The sequence below is a fragment of the Gobius niger genome, assembly GCF_951799975.1.
Source record: "Gobius niger genome assembly, chromosome: 18".
NCBI lineage: Eukaryota > Metazoa > Chordata > Actinopteri > Gobiiformes > Gobiidae > Gobius > Gobius niger.
The window spans coordinates 25,340,216-25,354,832 of NC_136869.1; the positions used below are offsets into that span (position 1 = coordinate 25,340,216).

General features: G+C 44.9%; 1 protein-coding gene across 1 annotated transcript; it reads left to right on the forward strand.

Annotated features, from left to right (window-relative positions):
• Positions 1-1,153: 1,153 nt before the first annotated feature.
• On the forward strand, positions 1,154-10,847 carry cdk13 (cyclin dependent kinase 13). The gene is made up of 14 exons (XM_079575902.1): positions 1,154-3,176; positions 3,401-3,961; positions 4,033-4,191; positions 4,265-4,404; positions 4,526-4,696; positions 4,772-4,961; positions 5,031-5,087; positions 6,112-6,213; positions 6,289-6,366; positions 6,441-6,557; positions 6,719-6,850; positions 7,363-7,559; positions 7,690-8,175; positions 9,560-10,847. Exons 1-14 carry the CDS (start codon positions 2,062-2,064, stop codon positions 10,282-10,284), a joined length of 4,230 nt encoding a protein of 1,409 aa, XP_079432028.1. The 5' UTR covers positions 1,154-2,061; the 3' UTR covers positions 10,285-10,847.
• Positions 10,848-14,617: the final 3,770 nt, after the last annotated feature.

A 14,617-nucleotide genomic window follows, 5' to 3' on the forward strand; every position in this document is an offset into this window, starting at 1 on the left:
CCATTTGTGCAGCTTCTGCCATTGAAGCACTGAGGCCATTTCAACAGTTGGACCAGTTTATGGAATATAAAGGTTTATGCAATATTAATAATTTATGCAAAGTAACCACTTTATGGGATTTAACCAGTTAATGCATTTTAAAGCGTTTATGCAACTTAAGAGTTTGTGCCATTTAGGATTTATGAATTTTAAGAGTTTCTGCAATTTACATAATTTATGCAAATTAACCCATTCATGCATTTTGCCACTTTATGCAGTTTATACAGTTCATGCAACGTGACATTTATGCATTTTACCAGTTTATACAAATTAGATTATGCAAATTAACCCATTTATGCAATTTGAACAGTTTATGCTATTTCTGCATTCGCTTCCCGCAATTCCGCAGTCGCAGCAAAATTTTCTAGTTATTATTTTCTATTTTTTATTTTTTTACCATACCTGTACCTTTTTTGTATCATGGGCACTGGGCAGTAAATTAATCTCTTAATCCCCTCCTGAACCGAGCGCATTTTCTCCAGCTTGGCTTTACCCAAATTTAAAAGCTTCTTGGAAAAAAAGCGTCAATATAGCAACGAAAACGTAACAAAAAAGCAACGTAACGTGACAAACACTTGATTAAAAAAAACACAACATATGAGTGACAAAAATGTGGCGAAATATGACCAAAACGATGAAAAAGCAACAAAAAAAAGTGACAAAAATGAGCGACAAAAAAAAGCGACAAATAAAAGCAACGTAAAAGCAACGAGGAAAAATAAAAGTCCTGAAAACGAAACAAAAACACCTGCAAAACGAAGCAACAATGCGGCGACAGCGCAACAAAAAAGTTAGTTTCTTGGGCCTTAGCTTTCAAATAAGGCATAGGTGCTCTCTAGTCAAAGAAGCTTTAAGATTTGGGTGAAGCCGAACTGGGGAAAACGCACTCGGTTAAGGCGGGGGGTAAGAGGTTAAATTTACCGTCACTTTTGTTTGTGTTTATAAACAAATAGAAGTACGACTGGCGCAGTAGTTCGGCCACTATGATCGAGCAAATGTTGACGGTGTTTATTATTTTATTTTTGTAAAGGTAGGTAGGGGTTCCCTCGGTAGTGACGTACTCGCTGATCGGGATTACGCAGACGGCCGTCATTGGTTCAAGCCGTCGCACCGGGCCTACGGTTTGAAAGCTGTCGGGGCCCGGACTGTCGGTACCGTTAGCTGCTTTTACAATCCTAACAAAGTTATATCATTTTTAAAAGCATCCCGGGGGCTGCTGGGTGTCTGCGCCTCGAGGGATACACTCTGGATGTTGGTGACGGATTCGCCCGCGCACAGATCACCATCCCGGGTGTCGCAGACGCGGTGGAATATGTGCTTATTGTTTTTAATGCATCTTGACTGAGTTGCTTTGGGGACTCCATGTACCGAGAGAAAGACGCGGCTGAAGTGCATGGAGCTAACTTAGCAGCGGCTATCCGGCTAACTCGTGTATGCACTTCCTTATTGAACCGTGGACAGTGATGGGGCGCAAGATGAACTTTGAGAAGAGGCACGTTTTGTTTCTTCCAATGTAACACCGTCCACTGAATGGATTTATGCGCGGACGTGAGCTGCGACACGCCAGGACTGCCGGGTGTTGTTTTGTGAGAGGCTGCAGGTGGGAGCTATGCTTATGAAATGGAATGCGACTGATTAGCTGGATCCAGTTAGCTGATGGTGTCTAGCAGGCTAAGCACACTAGCATTGGCTAACTTGTTTTTCGGGCGCTTTGGGGTTTATTTTTGTTGACCGACATCTACGGGGAGCCCGACATGTTACACGTAGCACATTAACGGGCCCCTGGCTACTATTGGCAGTGATCCATGGTAGTTTATATTTATAGAGTTAGCTTTGCGATGCTAACATTCGGCTCGGTAAATGGCTAGCTAGCAGGTATGCCGATTGTGAGTTAGCTACACTGTAAGCTATCTAGCCTGATCTCAGCTACACGAATGTTTAGTTCCATGGCACAAGTGACACTGCTGAGGAGTCATAATACATATTACACATTGCAGTAGTTTGTTAGTGTGTGTGGAGCTAATGCCTAACACTGAGGTGCTCCGGGAGGGCCGGGCTCGTAGCCCCTCTGGACAGAGGAATGCTAACAGGCAGGACAGGAAGAGCAGCAGCCAGCGAGACGATAAGCGCCGTGACAAGAGGCGCCTGTCGGTATCCAAGAAGCGGCATAGACAGGCCAAGGACAGAAACTTGTGGCGTTCGGGTCTGACAGGGGAGCTGAACCATAAGCGAAGAGACGTTTTTGAAAAAGACGCTGAACTTCAGACATTGGTAGAGTACGATGACGTGAGCTCGCAGTCGGAGCGCTTTTCTGGGAGCCCTTCGCCCAAACTTGACCCCCTGGCTGACAGTCTGCCGGGGGACGCACTCAGTGATGTTGACCTAGGTGAATATAACGGACCAGCGTCCCCAGACAAAAGCATTTCTAGAAGTCGTGAGGCTGTTAGTGTCAATAAGGAAACAAAAGCTAAAGGACCTTCAGAAAGAAGTAAACAGGACAGGGAGATGAACAGGAAAAAAGAGCGTCGCAGCCGAGAAAGAGACTCTAAGGCCAGGAGTGGAGGCAGCCTAAGTGGCTCTAAAAACCAGAGAGACAGTGCAAGAAGCAGTGACCGAAACGGTAAGAGGACATCTTCTTCACAATCTGCAGATAAAAGGGATTCTAAAGGACACAGAAGTAAAACGAGACCTGATAAAGAGCCGCCGTCTGCATATCGAGATGCTCCACAGTCTTACAGAGAGGAAAGAGAGGAGCTCAGGTCATACAGGAGAAGTCCTGGTCTTAAAGCAGAAAGTCCCTATGGGACATCATACAATTACCAATCCCCTGGGGGTTATAATCAGCTGGCATCTCGAAGAAGTCCCCCTTATAGCAGCAAGAAACTGTCTCCCGTTACCACGTATTACAACCGAGATGCCGATACATACGGATCATATGGTGTGTCAAAGTCCCCCAGTTCTTATTCCAGCAACAAAAGGAAACGTTCCCCTGCCAGTCCAGCGAACTGGCGCAGGTCACCAAGTTACGGCCGGCACAGCCCTTATGAACAAGGGGAGTTTGGGTCCAGTCCTTATGCAAGCCGCAGGAGATCCAGAAGTCCCTACAGGAAGTCTCTAAGCCCAAGCCCAGATGTCAGGTATGATTTTTTTTTCTGTCTGATAAAGTGTAGCCTCTTGTACTTGTTAATGGTTTGTGATTAGACCAATTTACCTTGCTAAAAGCAGTACACTATTTTGCAGCTTTTCCATAATTTATCCAAATGCATACCCTTTTTTCGGTTTTGTTTCCACCATGTAAATATGATGCTACAATTGTAGCATTTTTAACATGAGTCAACTTTCTTTTGGCTGTGCTTTGTAGACGTTCTGCCAGATCCCGCAGCAGGAGTCCATACACCTCGACCAGACATTCTCGCTCACGAAGTCGCCACCGTCACTCTCGCTCTCGCAGTCGCCCATCCAGTCTTTCACCGAGCACACTCACGTTCAAAACCAGTCTGGCAGCCGAACTAAGCAAACAGAAGAAAGTCAAAGCTGCTGAAGCAGCTGCCAAAGCCAAGAACTCCAGCAACACATCTACCCCGACTAAGGGCTCTGCTGCGCACCAGCCCAGTCCCAAGTCCAACCACAGCACACGGAAAGGACGCCCTCCTTCTCCCCCTCCAGAGAAAGGGCCCCGGACTCCACCAATGAGCGCGCCACCATCTCCCTCAGACCGCTCCTCCAAGAGGAGCAGCGACCACCACTCCACCAAGGACAGAGACGGGAAAGGCAAAGACGATTCACTACAGCGGGACAAGAAGAAAGCACCCACAACTGCACCAACGAAAGACAAGGAGAAAAATACCGGTTCAGTCGGCTCCAATCTGTTATCTTTGCCAATGCCCCCCATCTCGGCTGACAACACAGACAAAGCAGACGGGTAAAGAATATGTCTTTATCAATTTACGTTGTATTTCTGACTTTTTAATGTTCATGACCTTCTGTTGTTAGTTCAAAGGACAACTCTCTCTCAGGGAAGAAGAAGTCAGAGAGGAAGGCTCGAACACTCCTGACCGACCTGCCCCTGCCTCCTGAACCTTCTGGCGGGACATCGTCTCCACACAGTCCAACGGATGAGAAAAAGGCCCAGACTATCCGCAAAAGGCCCAAGTATGTCTGTTGGGCCGTTTTACTATCACATATGGGTATTATGCTTTTGACTGACATGTTTTGCTTTTCCCAGAATATGCGGTCCGAGGTTTGGCGAGATTAAGGAGACTGAGATTGACTGGGGCAAACGGTGCGTGGACAAATTCGAGATCATTGGTATCACAGGAGAAGGCACATACGGTCAGGTGTACAAGGCTAAAGACAAGGACACTGGTGTGTATTTCAAAATAATAGCAAAAATATGAACTACTTTTAGAAAACCTTTTCTATTACTTAGACAATTCAGTCTGAATTATTTTCCCAGTGGTAAAAGGCACTTGTTTTCTTCCAACAGCTGAAATGGTGGCTTTGAAGAAGGTCAGACTGGACAACGAAAAGGAGGGCTTCCCTATCACGGCCATCCGAGAGATCAAAATCCTGCGGCAGCTCAACCACAAGAGCATCATCAACATGAAGGAGATTGTTACAGACAAGGAGGACGCACTGGACTTTAAGAACGACAAAGGTACAACAACGCACCGGTGAGATTGGAATGTACTTTACATACTTGACGTTGGGTTGTGCGTTCTTGTTCCTTCAGGCGCTTTTTATTTAGTATTCGAGTACATGGACCATGACCTGATGGGGCTGCTCGAATCCGGGCTGGTCCATTTCAACGAAAGCCATATTAAGTCCTTCATGCGGCAGCTGCTGGAAGGCCTCGACTACTGCCACAAGAAGAACTTCCTCCACAGGGACATCAAGTGTTCCAATATTCTGCTCAATAACAAGTTGGTGTTAACGTTTATTTCTCTGACGTTTCATTCGGGGCAGTGTTTAATTTCTTCTTTGTATTTCAGAGGTCAAATCAAGCTTGCGGACTTTGGGCTGGCTCGGTTGTATAATTCTGAGGAAAGGTGAGTCTAATTGCTTCGTCTGTCGGCTAAAATACTGAGGAATTTCTGTTTTAATGGTTTGCAGAGATTTTGACCTTGTCTGAGGTTGAGATTTGTTTGGAATCGGCTACATGCACACGAGCGTCACGTGACTTCCGAGTGGATCCTCAGTCAGCGCTTGCTCATCCTGTCTCTGTTATTTCCCTATGCGGTTTTGTCTAAAAAGATTAATAGCTTCAGATTCCATGGCAGGCAGTGAGTTACTGGTGCACAGTCACAGCATCATGTTTAAAACATGATGCCAGAGGAGCAAAGAATTCACCTGAGGAAACTTCTGTGTTCATCACGGTAGATGTTTTTGTCTTGAAGCTAACGGTTAACACTAATTAAAAATTGAAATGGCAACAAGATTTTGAATGAGCCACTCAGAAAATAATCAGCCTGTCTTTAGTATAAATACTTTTTAGTTGTTTAATTTTTGATACTGGCCATTAGCTCTGATAAAAGTCCCACATAAAAATAAGATGTTTCTTGAGTTAAGAATTTACATCCAACGTGATGTTTTTAACTCAGAACTTCGGATCAGTATCTCACTCTCAGTGATGTTTTCTTGAACTATTGGTTGATTTGTGCTGATCCGTAATGGGAAAATAGTGAGAGAGGAAGGACTGCTGCTGGAAGTCACGTGTCATTTGTGTGCATAGAGCCGAAAGTTTTTCTTATGCTCTTTCATTGTTGTTTCATTGTAAAAAAGAAGTCAGGTGCTTGAATAATATACTTAAATATATATTTACTTGGTCAATCTACAACAAAAACTAACAACAAAGCGTAGTGTCTTCATTGTTAGTTTTCATTGTGAACCCAAAATGTGAACTTATTTTACATCTAAACCCCTGTGTGGTTTATTACGAAATGAGCCAGGAATCCCACAAATCTTAGCGGTTTTCACAACACAATCCCCTGGGTCATCTGAAGACATGGCATAAACATTTTACAATGTCTTATATATTAATTTATGCTGATATCATTTGTTTTCTCTTCCTAGTCGTCCATACACCAACAAAGTGATTACACTATGGTACCGCCCCCCAGAGCTGTTACTGGGTGAGGAGAGATACACCCCTGCCATCGACGTCTGGAGCTGCGGGTAAGAGCTCTGCCCACATGGTCACTGCAGTTAGTTTGTTGCAAATGTCTGTGCTAAATATTGTGCCTTTTCCAGGTGCATTCTGGGAGAACTGTTCACCAAGAGGCCAATATTCCAAGCAAACCAGGAACTCGCCCAGTTGGAGCTCATTAGGTATGAAGAAGCAAGAAGGCAACCACCGTGTTTTTTTGTTTAATCATACATGTTTTTTGTTTTTTTGTGTTCAGTCGGATCTGTGGAAGCCCATGTCCCGCCGTCTGGCCCGATGTAATAAAGCTTCCCTTCTTCAACACAATGAAACCAAAGAAGCAGTACAGGAGACGGCTAAGAGAGGAGTTCGCTTTGTAAGTTTGGTCATAAGAGCTTAACTTACATCCCCATAGGATCATGTTATGTTTAGACCTTTACAAACCTGTTGACACAGCTTTATATTCCTTCATAGCCTACTTTTTCCAAGTGAACTGAACACTGGCCTTGATGAGGTATTTGTCTGTCCTGTTTGCAGTATTCCTCCTGCAGCTCTGGACCTGTTCGACCACATGTTGAACCTGGACCCCAGTAAACGCTGCACAGCCGAACAAGCTCTGGGCAGTGAGTTCCTGAAGGACGTGGACCCGGACAAGATGCCCCCTCCTGAGTAAGCTTCTTCACACGCTCTGTATTTCCCGTAAACAGGAGAGACAACAGTAGCCCCCAATCGCTCAACTATTACTTACTCTAAACGTAAGCTGTACGTACCAAATTGTTCCATTGTTTATTACAAAAATACTGGTACAAGAAATAATGGTGCTCAACAAAGACTACGGAAGGGGAGACTTTGGAATCAGCTTCTACAATATTCCTCCTGTAATAAACCCTCAAAATGTTATGTGCAATTTGTTTATTCTATTTTATGATGAGCTGTTCCAAATGTTTTTGAGAAACTGGTCTTTACAAGTTAACTCTGTATAAGTGTGTCAAGGAAAGTTTAGATATTGTAAATTCGACAATTTCTTTTCCCATGTGGCAAACTGGCCCCAAATTTCATAACTAGAAAACAAAATGTCTGCTTTGTGTCTCCGTACAGACTAAAGTGGCAATAGGTGACATTGTTTACTCCTAAAGTTTGCCGAGTTGCACTCTGTCCTGACTTTGGCCTTGTCTCTGCAGTCTCCCTCTGTGGCAGGACTGTCACGAGCTTTGGAGTAAGAAGCGCCGACGGCAGAAGCAGATGCCCGAGGAGCTGGCCGCCCCCAAGGCCCCCCGCAAGGAGCTAGGGCTGGACGACAGCCGTAGCAACACCCCCCAGGGCTTCCCCGTCCCTGGGACGCTCAAAGCTCCGAGCGCGGCTGCCTCTGCTCTGCTGGGTCAGTCTCACCTCACTCTGTCCACACCTCTGAATATGTGTGCCTTTTCTTCTGCACTTCTCTCTCAAATACACACATATCCAGTGTTTTTGTATCTACTCTGATTGTTCAGTGCTTTCCCTCCGCACAGACCCCAAAGGCCCGAGCTCCCAGCTGACCCAGGAGCAGTTGGCCGTGCTGCTCAACTTCCTGGGACAGACCAAGAGCACAGCCAACACGGCGCAGTTCGTCCAGGCCATGGGCGCGACTAAAGTCAACCAGGAGACCCTCCAGCAGCTGTCTAAAGCCCTGACCGAGCCCGGCGAACCAGCACAGCCCCCACCGCAGCCCGTACCTGCTAAACCCCCACAGACCTCAGGAGTACCCCGCACACCCCCCATGCCCAAGCCCCCGTCACCGCCCCTGCCGCCCACATCCGCTCCCCCTGGGGGGGCCATCCCCGAGGGAGAGGTGGCCGCCACGCAGACCGCCATGACCATGCTCCTGGCTCAGCTCCTCCAGGCGCAGCAGGCTCCGAGGCCGGAGCCCGGCGACGAAGCGGAGGGGGCGGAGAACAGCGCTTCAGCTGCACCCCCGGACGCCAAGCAGCCCCCCGAGCCCAGCCCCGTGTCTCCAGGTACGGGCTACACTTCGAGATACGCCATTTTAAAATGTACTTTACAGATAAAAGCAAGAGAAGTTACAATTCAATGTGGTGGCAACAAAAACATGTTAATAATCAATGAGGGAAAAATTCAACATTAACAGGGTGTCCGCGGGGTCTTAAAAGTTTCTATAAGAAAAAAACAAAGAAACTTTTGTTTTTGCATTGACTTTTTGCTTTCATCTATAAAACTGATAGTGATATTATATAAATGTTATCATTAGTTACTATTTTTCCCTCCTATATTTGCTCTTGCCGTGTGCGGCGTGACAGTGCTGGTGCTGACCAGTGACCACCATTCTGTGAAACTACCATCAGTTAAAATAGGGAAAGTGTAAGTTTGCCGGTTCCTGGCTAAAGGTTGAAGAATTCTAAACCTTTGTTAAAGATGCAGGAAGATGCCGTGAGGCCTTAAAGTTTTTAAAGGAGGTCTTAAAAAAGTATTAATTCAATAAAGGATTATCTTATATGCAGATGCCCTGATTAAGAAAAAGAGTGCAGGCAAAAAAAAGCTGTCACGCACAGCTAAACACCACAAAACAACCAAAAACTTGAATGTAGAAATAACTTTTTTTTTTTTTCAAGGACAAACAAGCATTTGTTTTGTACAAATAGTAATATTTGTCGTCATGCAAACTAAAATGGGGGTCCACCCCCTGTATCCTGTATTTTCAGTATTGTAGTCGGTGTTGGGGCCCTGATCTGTGCAGTCATATAAAGGAGGGTATTAATCACAATTACTTTTTAGAACTTTTTAACACATTAATTTTCAAGTTTCAAGTTTAATGGTTTTGTACAGCCCAATATCACAAGAGAAGTCGCCTCACAGCTGCACCAAACATTAAGGCAATAAAACGGAGCAATAAATATGACAATTTAAAGTTCAGGTGAATCCAGGCAAATATAATGTCCAATAGGAGGTAGCGACGAGCGGCGCGGGTGTCCAACATTACAAAGTTGTTCTCATCAAAAAAGACCTGGAGCTGTGTTTCAAAGCCACTTGTGCATTTTTGAACAATCTTTGGATCTTCTCCAGTGGCTGTTCATAGCATCGCCGTGACCGCCCCCAAAAAGCTCCTGACGTCCTACATATCCAGGAAATGCTTTGCTCACGTCCATCTTTTGCCAAACTTCATCCTTTCTTTACAGAGTGAAAACATGAAAATAAAGTGCCAAAAAACAGCTGATAACAAGACACTTAAAAAATATGACAAATGCGGAGACAATGTGAGGCGTCACACGGGCCTATAGGCTGTAAACACTCCAGTCGAGAAGCTTTTAGATTTGGGTAAAGCTGAACAGAGTAAATGAGCTCGGTCAAGGCTAATAGTTTAACTGTGTTCTCTTTCCTCTTCAGTGTCAGAAGTGGGCATCGTGCCCATCCTACCTCCAGACCAGCGCCCGCCGGAGCCGCCCGAGCCCCCTCCTCACGCCGACCTCGACTACAGGCAGCCCCCCCCTGAGCCCAAACCCACCCTCGCCCCTCCACTGGCGCCCACGGGACTGGCACCTCCTCCTCTGGCGCCCGCAGGAGGAGACCCGCCCCTCCCCGCGGGCACAGAGTACCCCCACCCCCCTCCTCCACCGCCTCCCCCGCAGACCTTCCCCCCCGTGTCCGGCTTCAGCGACAGCTACATGGGCCACATGCTGGGCGGCGGCGGGCTCCCCCCTCACGCTCTGCACGAAGTGTTCAGCGGCAGCACTCAGGGCGCCCCCGCTGCCCCGGCGACCCACCACGCCCACCACCACCACCACCACCAGGACCACTTCCCGCCGGGGACGTCCTCCTCCTCCAGCGCCCCGCCCAGCATGATGTTCTCCGGCGACAAGGACCACCGCTTCGAGTACAATCACAGCCCTTTACCCGTGGAGGGACAGCCCAACCCCAACGCCATCCACCTGTACAACCACGCCATGGCCCGGAAAGACGGCGCACCGCAGCCGCAGCCCCCGCTCCCCCCCCCTCAGGCGGCGCCGGGACAGCCCTGGGGGTCGCCGTCCTCCCAAGCGGGGCTGCCACTGGGCTACGTCCCGCACGTGAACTCCACGGCCGCAATCAGAGGGCGGGGCTTACCGTTCTGAACAAACTAGAGGAAAAAAGAACAGCCGAAAGAACACCACAAGAGCTTTTCTCGCTCCATTTTCATATTTTTTTGTAAATCTATTCTGCCGACTTTTAAATTAAGTTGTTGTTTTTGTCGAGTGTACAGTAATCAGGCCGGGTACTTTTAAATCTCTTACCTGTCCTGTTCGGAAATTTCGCCTCTTCAAGGGGCAGGCGAGGATTGTTTTACACTACTGACTGAAGTGGGTGGGAACTTCTTTTAGCGCGTAAAAAAAAGTCAAAGGAACGGCTTTGATAGATAAAGGACAAGCATCGTAGTGTCTTTTTTTTTTGTTTTTTTTCTCCCCCATGACCAGATGGCGTCGGTATTACTAGCACTTCTTGGACGACTGCGGCAAAGTCTAGAACTTTAATAATAATGTTGTCAGCAGGTGTGAAATCATGAGTGAAACCCCAGGACTTCACCTCAAAAAGAAAAACTGTCTTTTTTTTTTTTTTTTCTTTTTTTTTTGTACTAAAACCATTTTCCCGACATCCCTGTCCCTTTGGCAAATGTTTATTAAAGAAATGCCACAATGGAGGAATGTCTCTTCTGTTCTTGCTGTGCTGTTGGAGATACGATACACTTTGGAATCGTCGGGGCAACATGGCCACAAAAATATTTATTATTTTCATTAGTCTAGTTTAATTTGACACATAAAAAAGCTGGTAGACCTGAAAATTAAAATCCAGTTTACTGTAAGGTTTTATGCCCATAACATGGCTTCAGGGACCTTTTACAAATGTACATTTCGGGGCCCTTGGATTGTTTCATTGGGCGCTGGGAACAAATTCTTTTAGTTTTTTTTTTATCTTAAAGAGGGGGTATTATGCTTTTTTTCAATCCCACAGCACCAGTCTATATCACACTACAATGATGACAAACCTTCTGTTGGTCTGTAAATGCAGTAAATTAGAATAACTGCCTTGTTTAAAATGTCTCTCTCAAAATGGCTGTAGTGAATGTCTTGAAATAGGCCTCTGTCTCTTTAAGAACCTCTGAGCCTTTCCGACACGCCCCCTCCACACTGTCTGTGGCATCAGTGGGGAGGGGGTTCTGCTGAGGAGCAGTGGTTGGTTACTCGGCTGGTGACGAAAGCTCGGAGGCGTCTCTAGGAGGTGGGGGCGTTCCTAGGAGGACTCAGGCAAACCTATCCCTAAAATGGCCGCCATCAGAGTTTTTACAGATTACTCAAAAATACGTGGCAACACTTCAGGCATGTTTTTAATGAGGGAATGACATAATAACATGATGTAAAGTTTGAACAAGTCCATTTTGCATAATACCCGCCCTTTAAGCTATTTCAAGGTTCAGTCATTAACTGAAACCGGAGGAAAAGCCTTTGATTTTGGTTGAGCTGAGGTTTGTCTAAAAGGTATGTAATCGGCTACATGTGTTACTTTGTGGCATGAAATGAAAAATAACTGAGCTGAACTGAATGCGGAAAGTCACCGCACTTATAAATCAACTTACTTGACATTTTAACGACAATAATACACATTAATCAAAGCTTTAGTCACATAACTAGGCCCGACCAGTGTTCTATTAATACTAATACATTTATATTTAACATATTTGGTCACAGACTTTTCAAATATAAAAAATACTAAAACCTCTTAACGTCTTAATAAAGTGCATTTTCTCCAGTTCAGTTTTCACCAAATCTAAAAGTCTAAAAGTTTACAGCCTATAGGTCAGTGTAATGCCTCATTTGAAAGCTAAGACCAACAAAGGTGACCTAAACGGATCTTTTTCCTCGCTTTGTCCGTGCTTTTTTGGTTGCCTTTTCTTTGCCATATTTTTGTCACTTTTCTATCGCTCTTTGTCACTTTTTTGGTCGCGCTTTTGTCGCATTTTCATCCTTGTTTTGGTCACATTTTTTGTTTGTTTTTTTGACACTTTTTTTGGATTGGGGAAAAAATGCATATTGACACATTGTAAGTTTTTCGACATTTTTTTTTCCATCGCTTTTTTCTTGGGTTTCAGTCACATTTTTGCCACATTTTCATCTCTTTTTTTGTTGCAATTATGACACTTTTTTTTTCAAGAAGATTTTACATTTGGGTAAAGCCAAACTGGAGAAAATGTGCTTGGCTCAGGTGGGGGTTAAGGCAAAGGCAAATTTAACTATAAAGCACATTTCATGCACAAGGCAACTCAATGTGCCTCACAGCAACCCCGAAAACACACAAGCACAATAAAAAAAACACAATAAAACAAATCAATCAATACAACTCAAAAGAAATGTGTAAAAATACAAATATGTGTATTAAAATTGCACATTAAAGTGAGTTAAAATACAATCAGTTGAAGCTTGTCTCACATAATGGCTGAGGCTGTGAAGAATTGTCTAAATCTCCAAAACAAATGTCTGTAAACCTGTCGATTATAAAGACCCATGACGACTTCTGACTGACCAAAGCAAGGATTGCGATTTTGATTCAATTTCGGTACAAAAGGACACATAAATATAGAGAAATATCAAATATCCTGTATGTAACAGGAGACAGCAGAGGGAGGGAGGAGAGTTCAGCTTCCTGCCCTTCAGTCTTGTGAGAGAAACCTGAACTGAATAGACACACACGGACCTCAGGCAGGAGCGACGATGATATAAATCCAATCTCGTGTCTGGATCGGGTCACCGGCAGGACGCACCACTGGATGGCGCTGTCAGGTCAGGTGCCTCCCACATGGATGGAGCACAGAGTGTATTAGGCGGGTAAAGCTCTTGATCCACTATGACATTCAGTGCTTTTGTGGACAGATGCGCAGTCCTTTAGCCAGCAGCTTTATTATTACTGACCTCAACAGTCAGCGTAACCCAGAGTGACAGTGCGCTCGTCCCAGTGTGTCACAAACAGGCAGATATCAGCGGACCTAGTTGCATATTTCAGTTTAAATTCTTAAAAAAAAAAAAAAAATCGACTTTTTTACCCACTTGCAAATATATATTTCCCCGCGTAGCTTAAAACAATGTCTACAAAATATTTCAAGCAACTCACTGCCATATTATATCACATCGTATCATGTGCATTAAGTGAGAAGCAGACTCTTTTTTCAGAATCAAACCCCAAACCTGCTATTTGCAAGACTTACACACTATGAGAAAGCCACACTGTGTTCCAAATGATCATGCAAATGATATTTTTCCAAGATTTTCTAAATTACCAACTCAAATGAGAGTCAGCATAATTTTCAAGTCATTAACTGTTGGAGGATCATTTGAATGTGATTGAAAAAAACCCTCCCAGTGATAACAGTATTTTATTAAAAAATAAATATATTAACAGCTCAGATACTGTTCCAAATTATTATTCAACTCATAGTTTCAATACCCTTTACAGGTTGTAATTAGCTGATCAAATCAAAAGCTATTTCAATCCAAAAATGTAACAGGTCAAGTTATAGTTTACCATAGGAGCCCTTGTGTGATAGCGGCTTAAAATGTTTTAAATCCATTAAACTTGTGAGTTTTTGGACAGTTTCTGCTTGGATTTCTTTGCAGGATGTCAGAATAGCCTCCCAGAGCTGCTGTTTGGATGAAAACTGCCTCCCACCCTCATAGAAGTTTTTTTTGTTGAGGCTCCAAAGGTTCTCAATAGGGTTGAGGTCAGGGGAGGAGGGGGTTTCTCTCCTTTTATGTCCATAGCAGCCAGTGATGCAGAGGTTTTCTTTACAGCAGGACATGGTGCGTTGTCATGTATGAAGATGATCTTGTTAGGGAAAACACAGTTCTTCTTTTTGTAGCAGAGAAGAAAGTGGTCAGTCAGAAACTCCACATATTTTTCAAAGGTCATTTTCACACCTTCAGGGAGCCTAAAAGGGCCTAAAGGGGTTGACCAGCTCTCTCCCCATGATTCTGGCCCAAAACATGACTCCGCCCCCTCCTTACTGACGTCACAGCCTTGTTGGGACCTAGTGGCCATTCCCCAACCATCCACTACTCCATCCATCTGACCATCTAGGGTTACACGGCCTCATCAGTGAACAAGACTGTTTGAAAATGAGTCCTCATGTATTTCTGAGCCACTGCAGCCGTTTCTGTTCATCAGCATTAACAGTTTAGGGGAGGCCAGGTTGATGCAAGGAGGGTCCTACACTTTGATGTTCGGGAGACTCCAGAGGCACCAGCAGCTTCAAATACCTGTATGCTGCTTTGTAGCAGCTGTTCTATTAATCTGATGTATTTGTCTGGCAGAAACCGTCGTCATTGTGCCTTTATCTGCACAAACCTGTGTGTGCTCTGAATCAGCCGCAAATCTCTTAACAATACAATTATTAAGCTCGATCTGTCACGAAATATCTAAGGT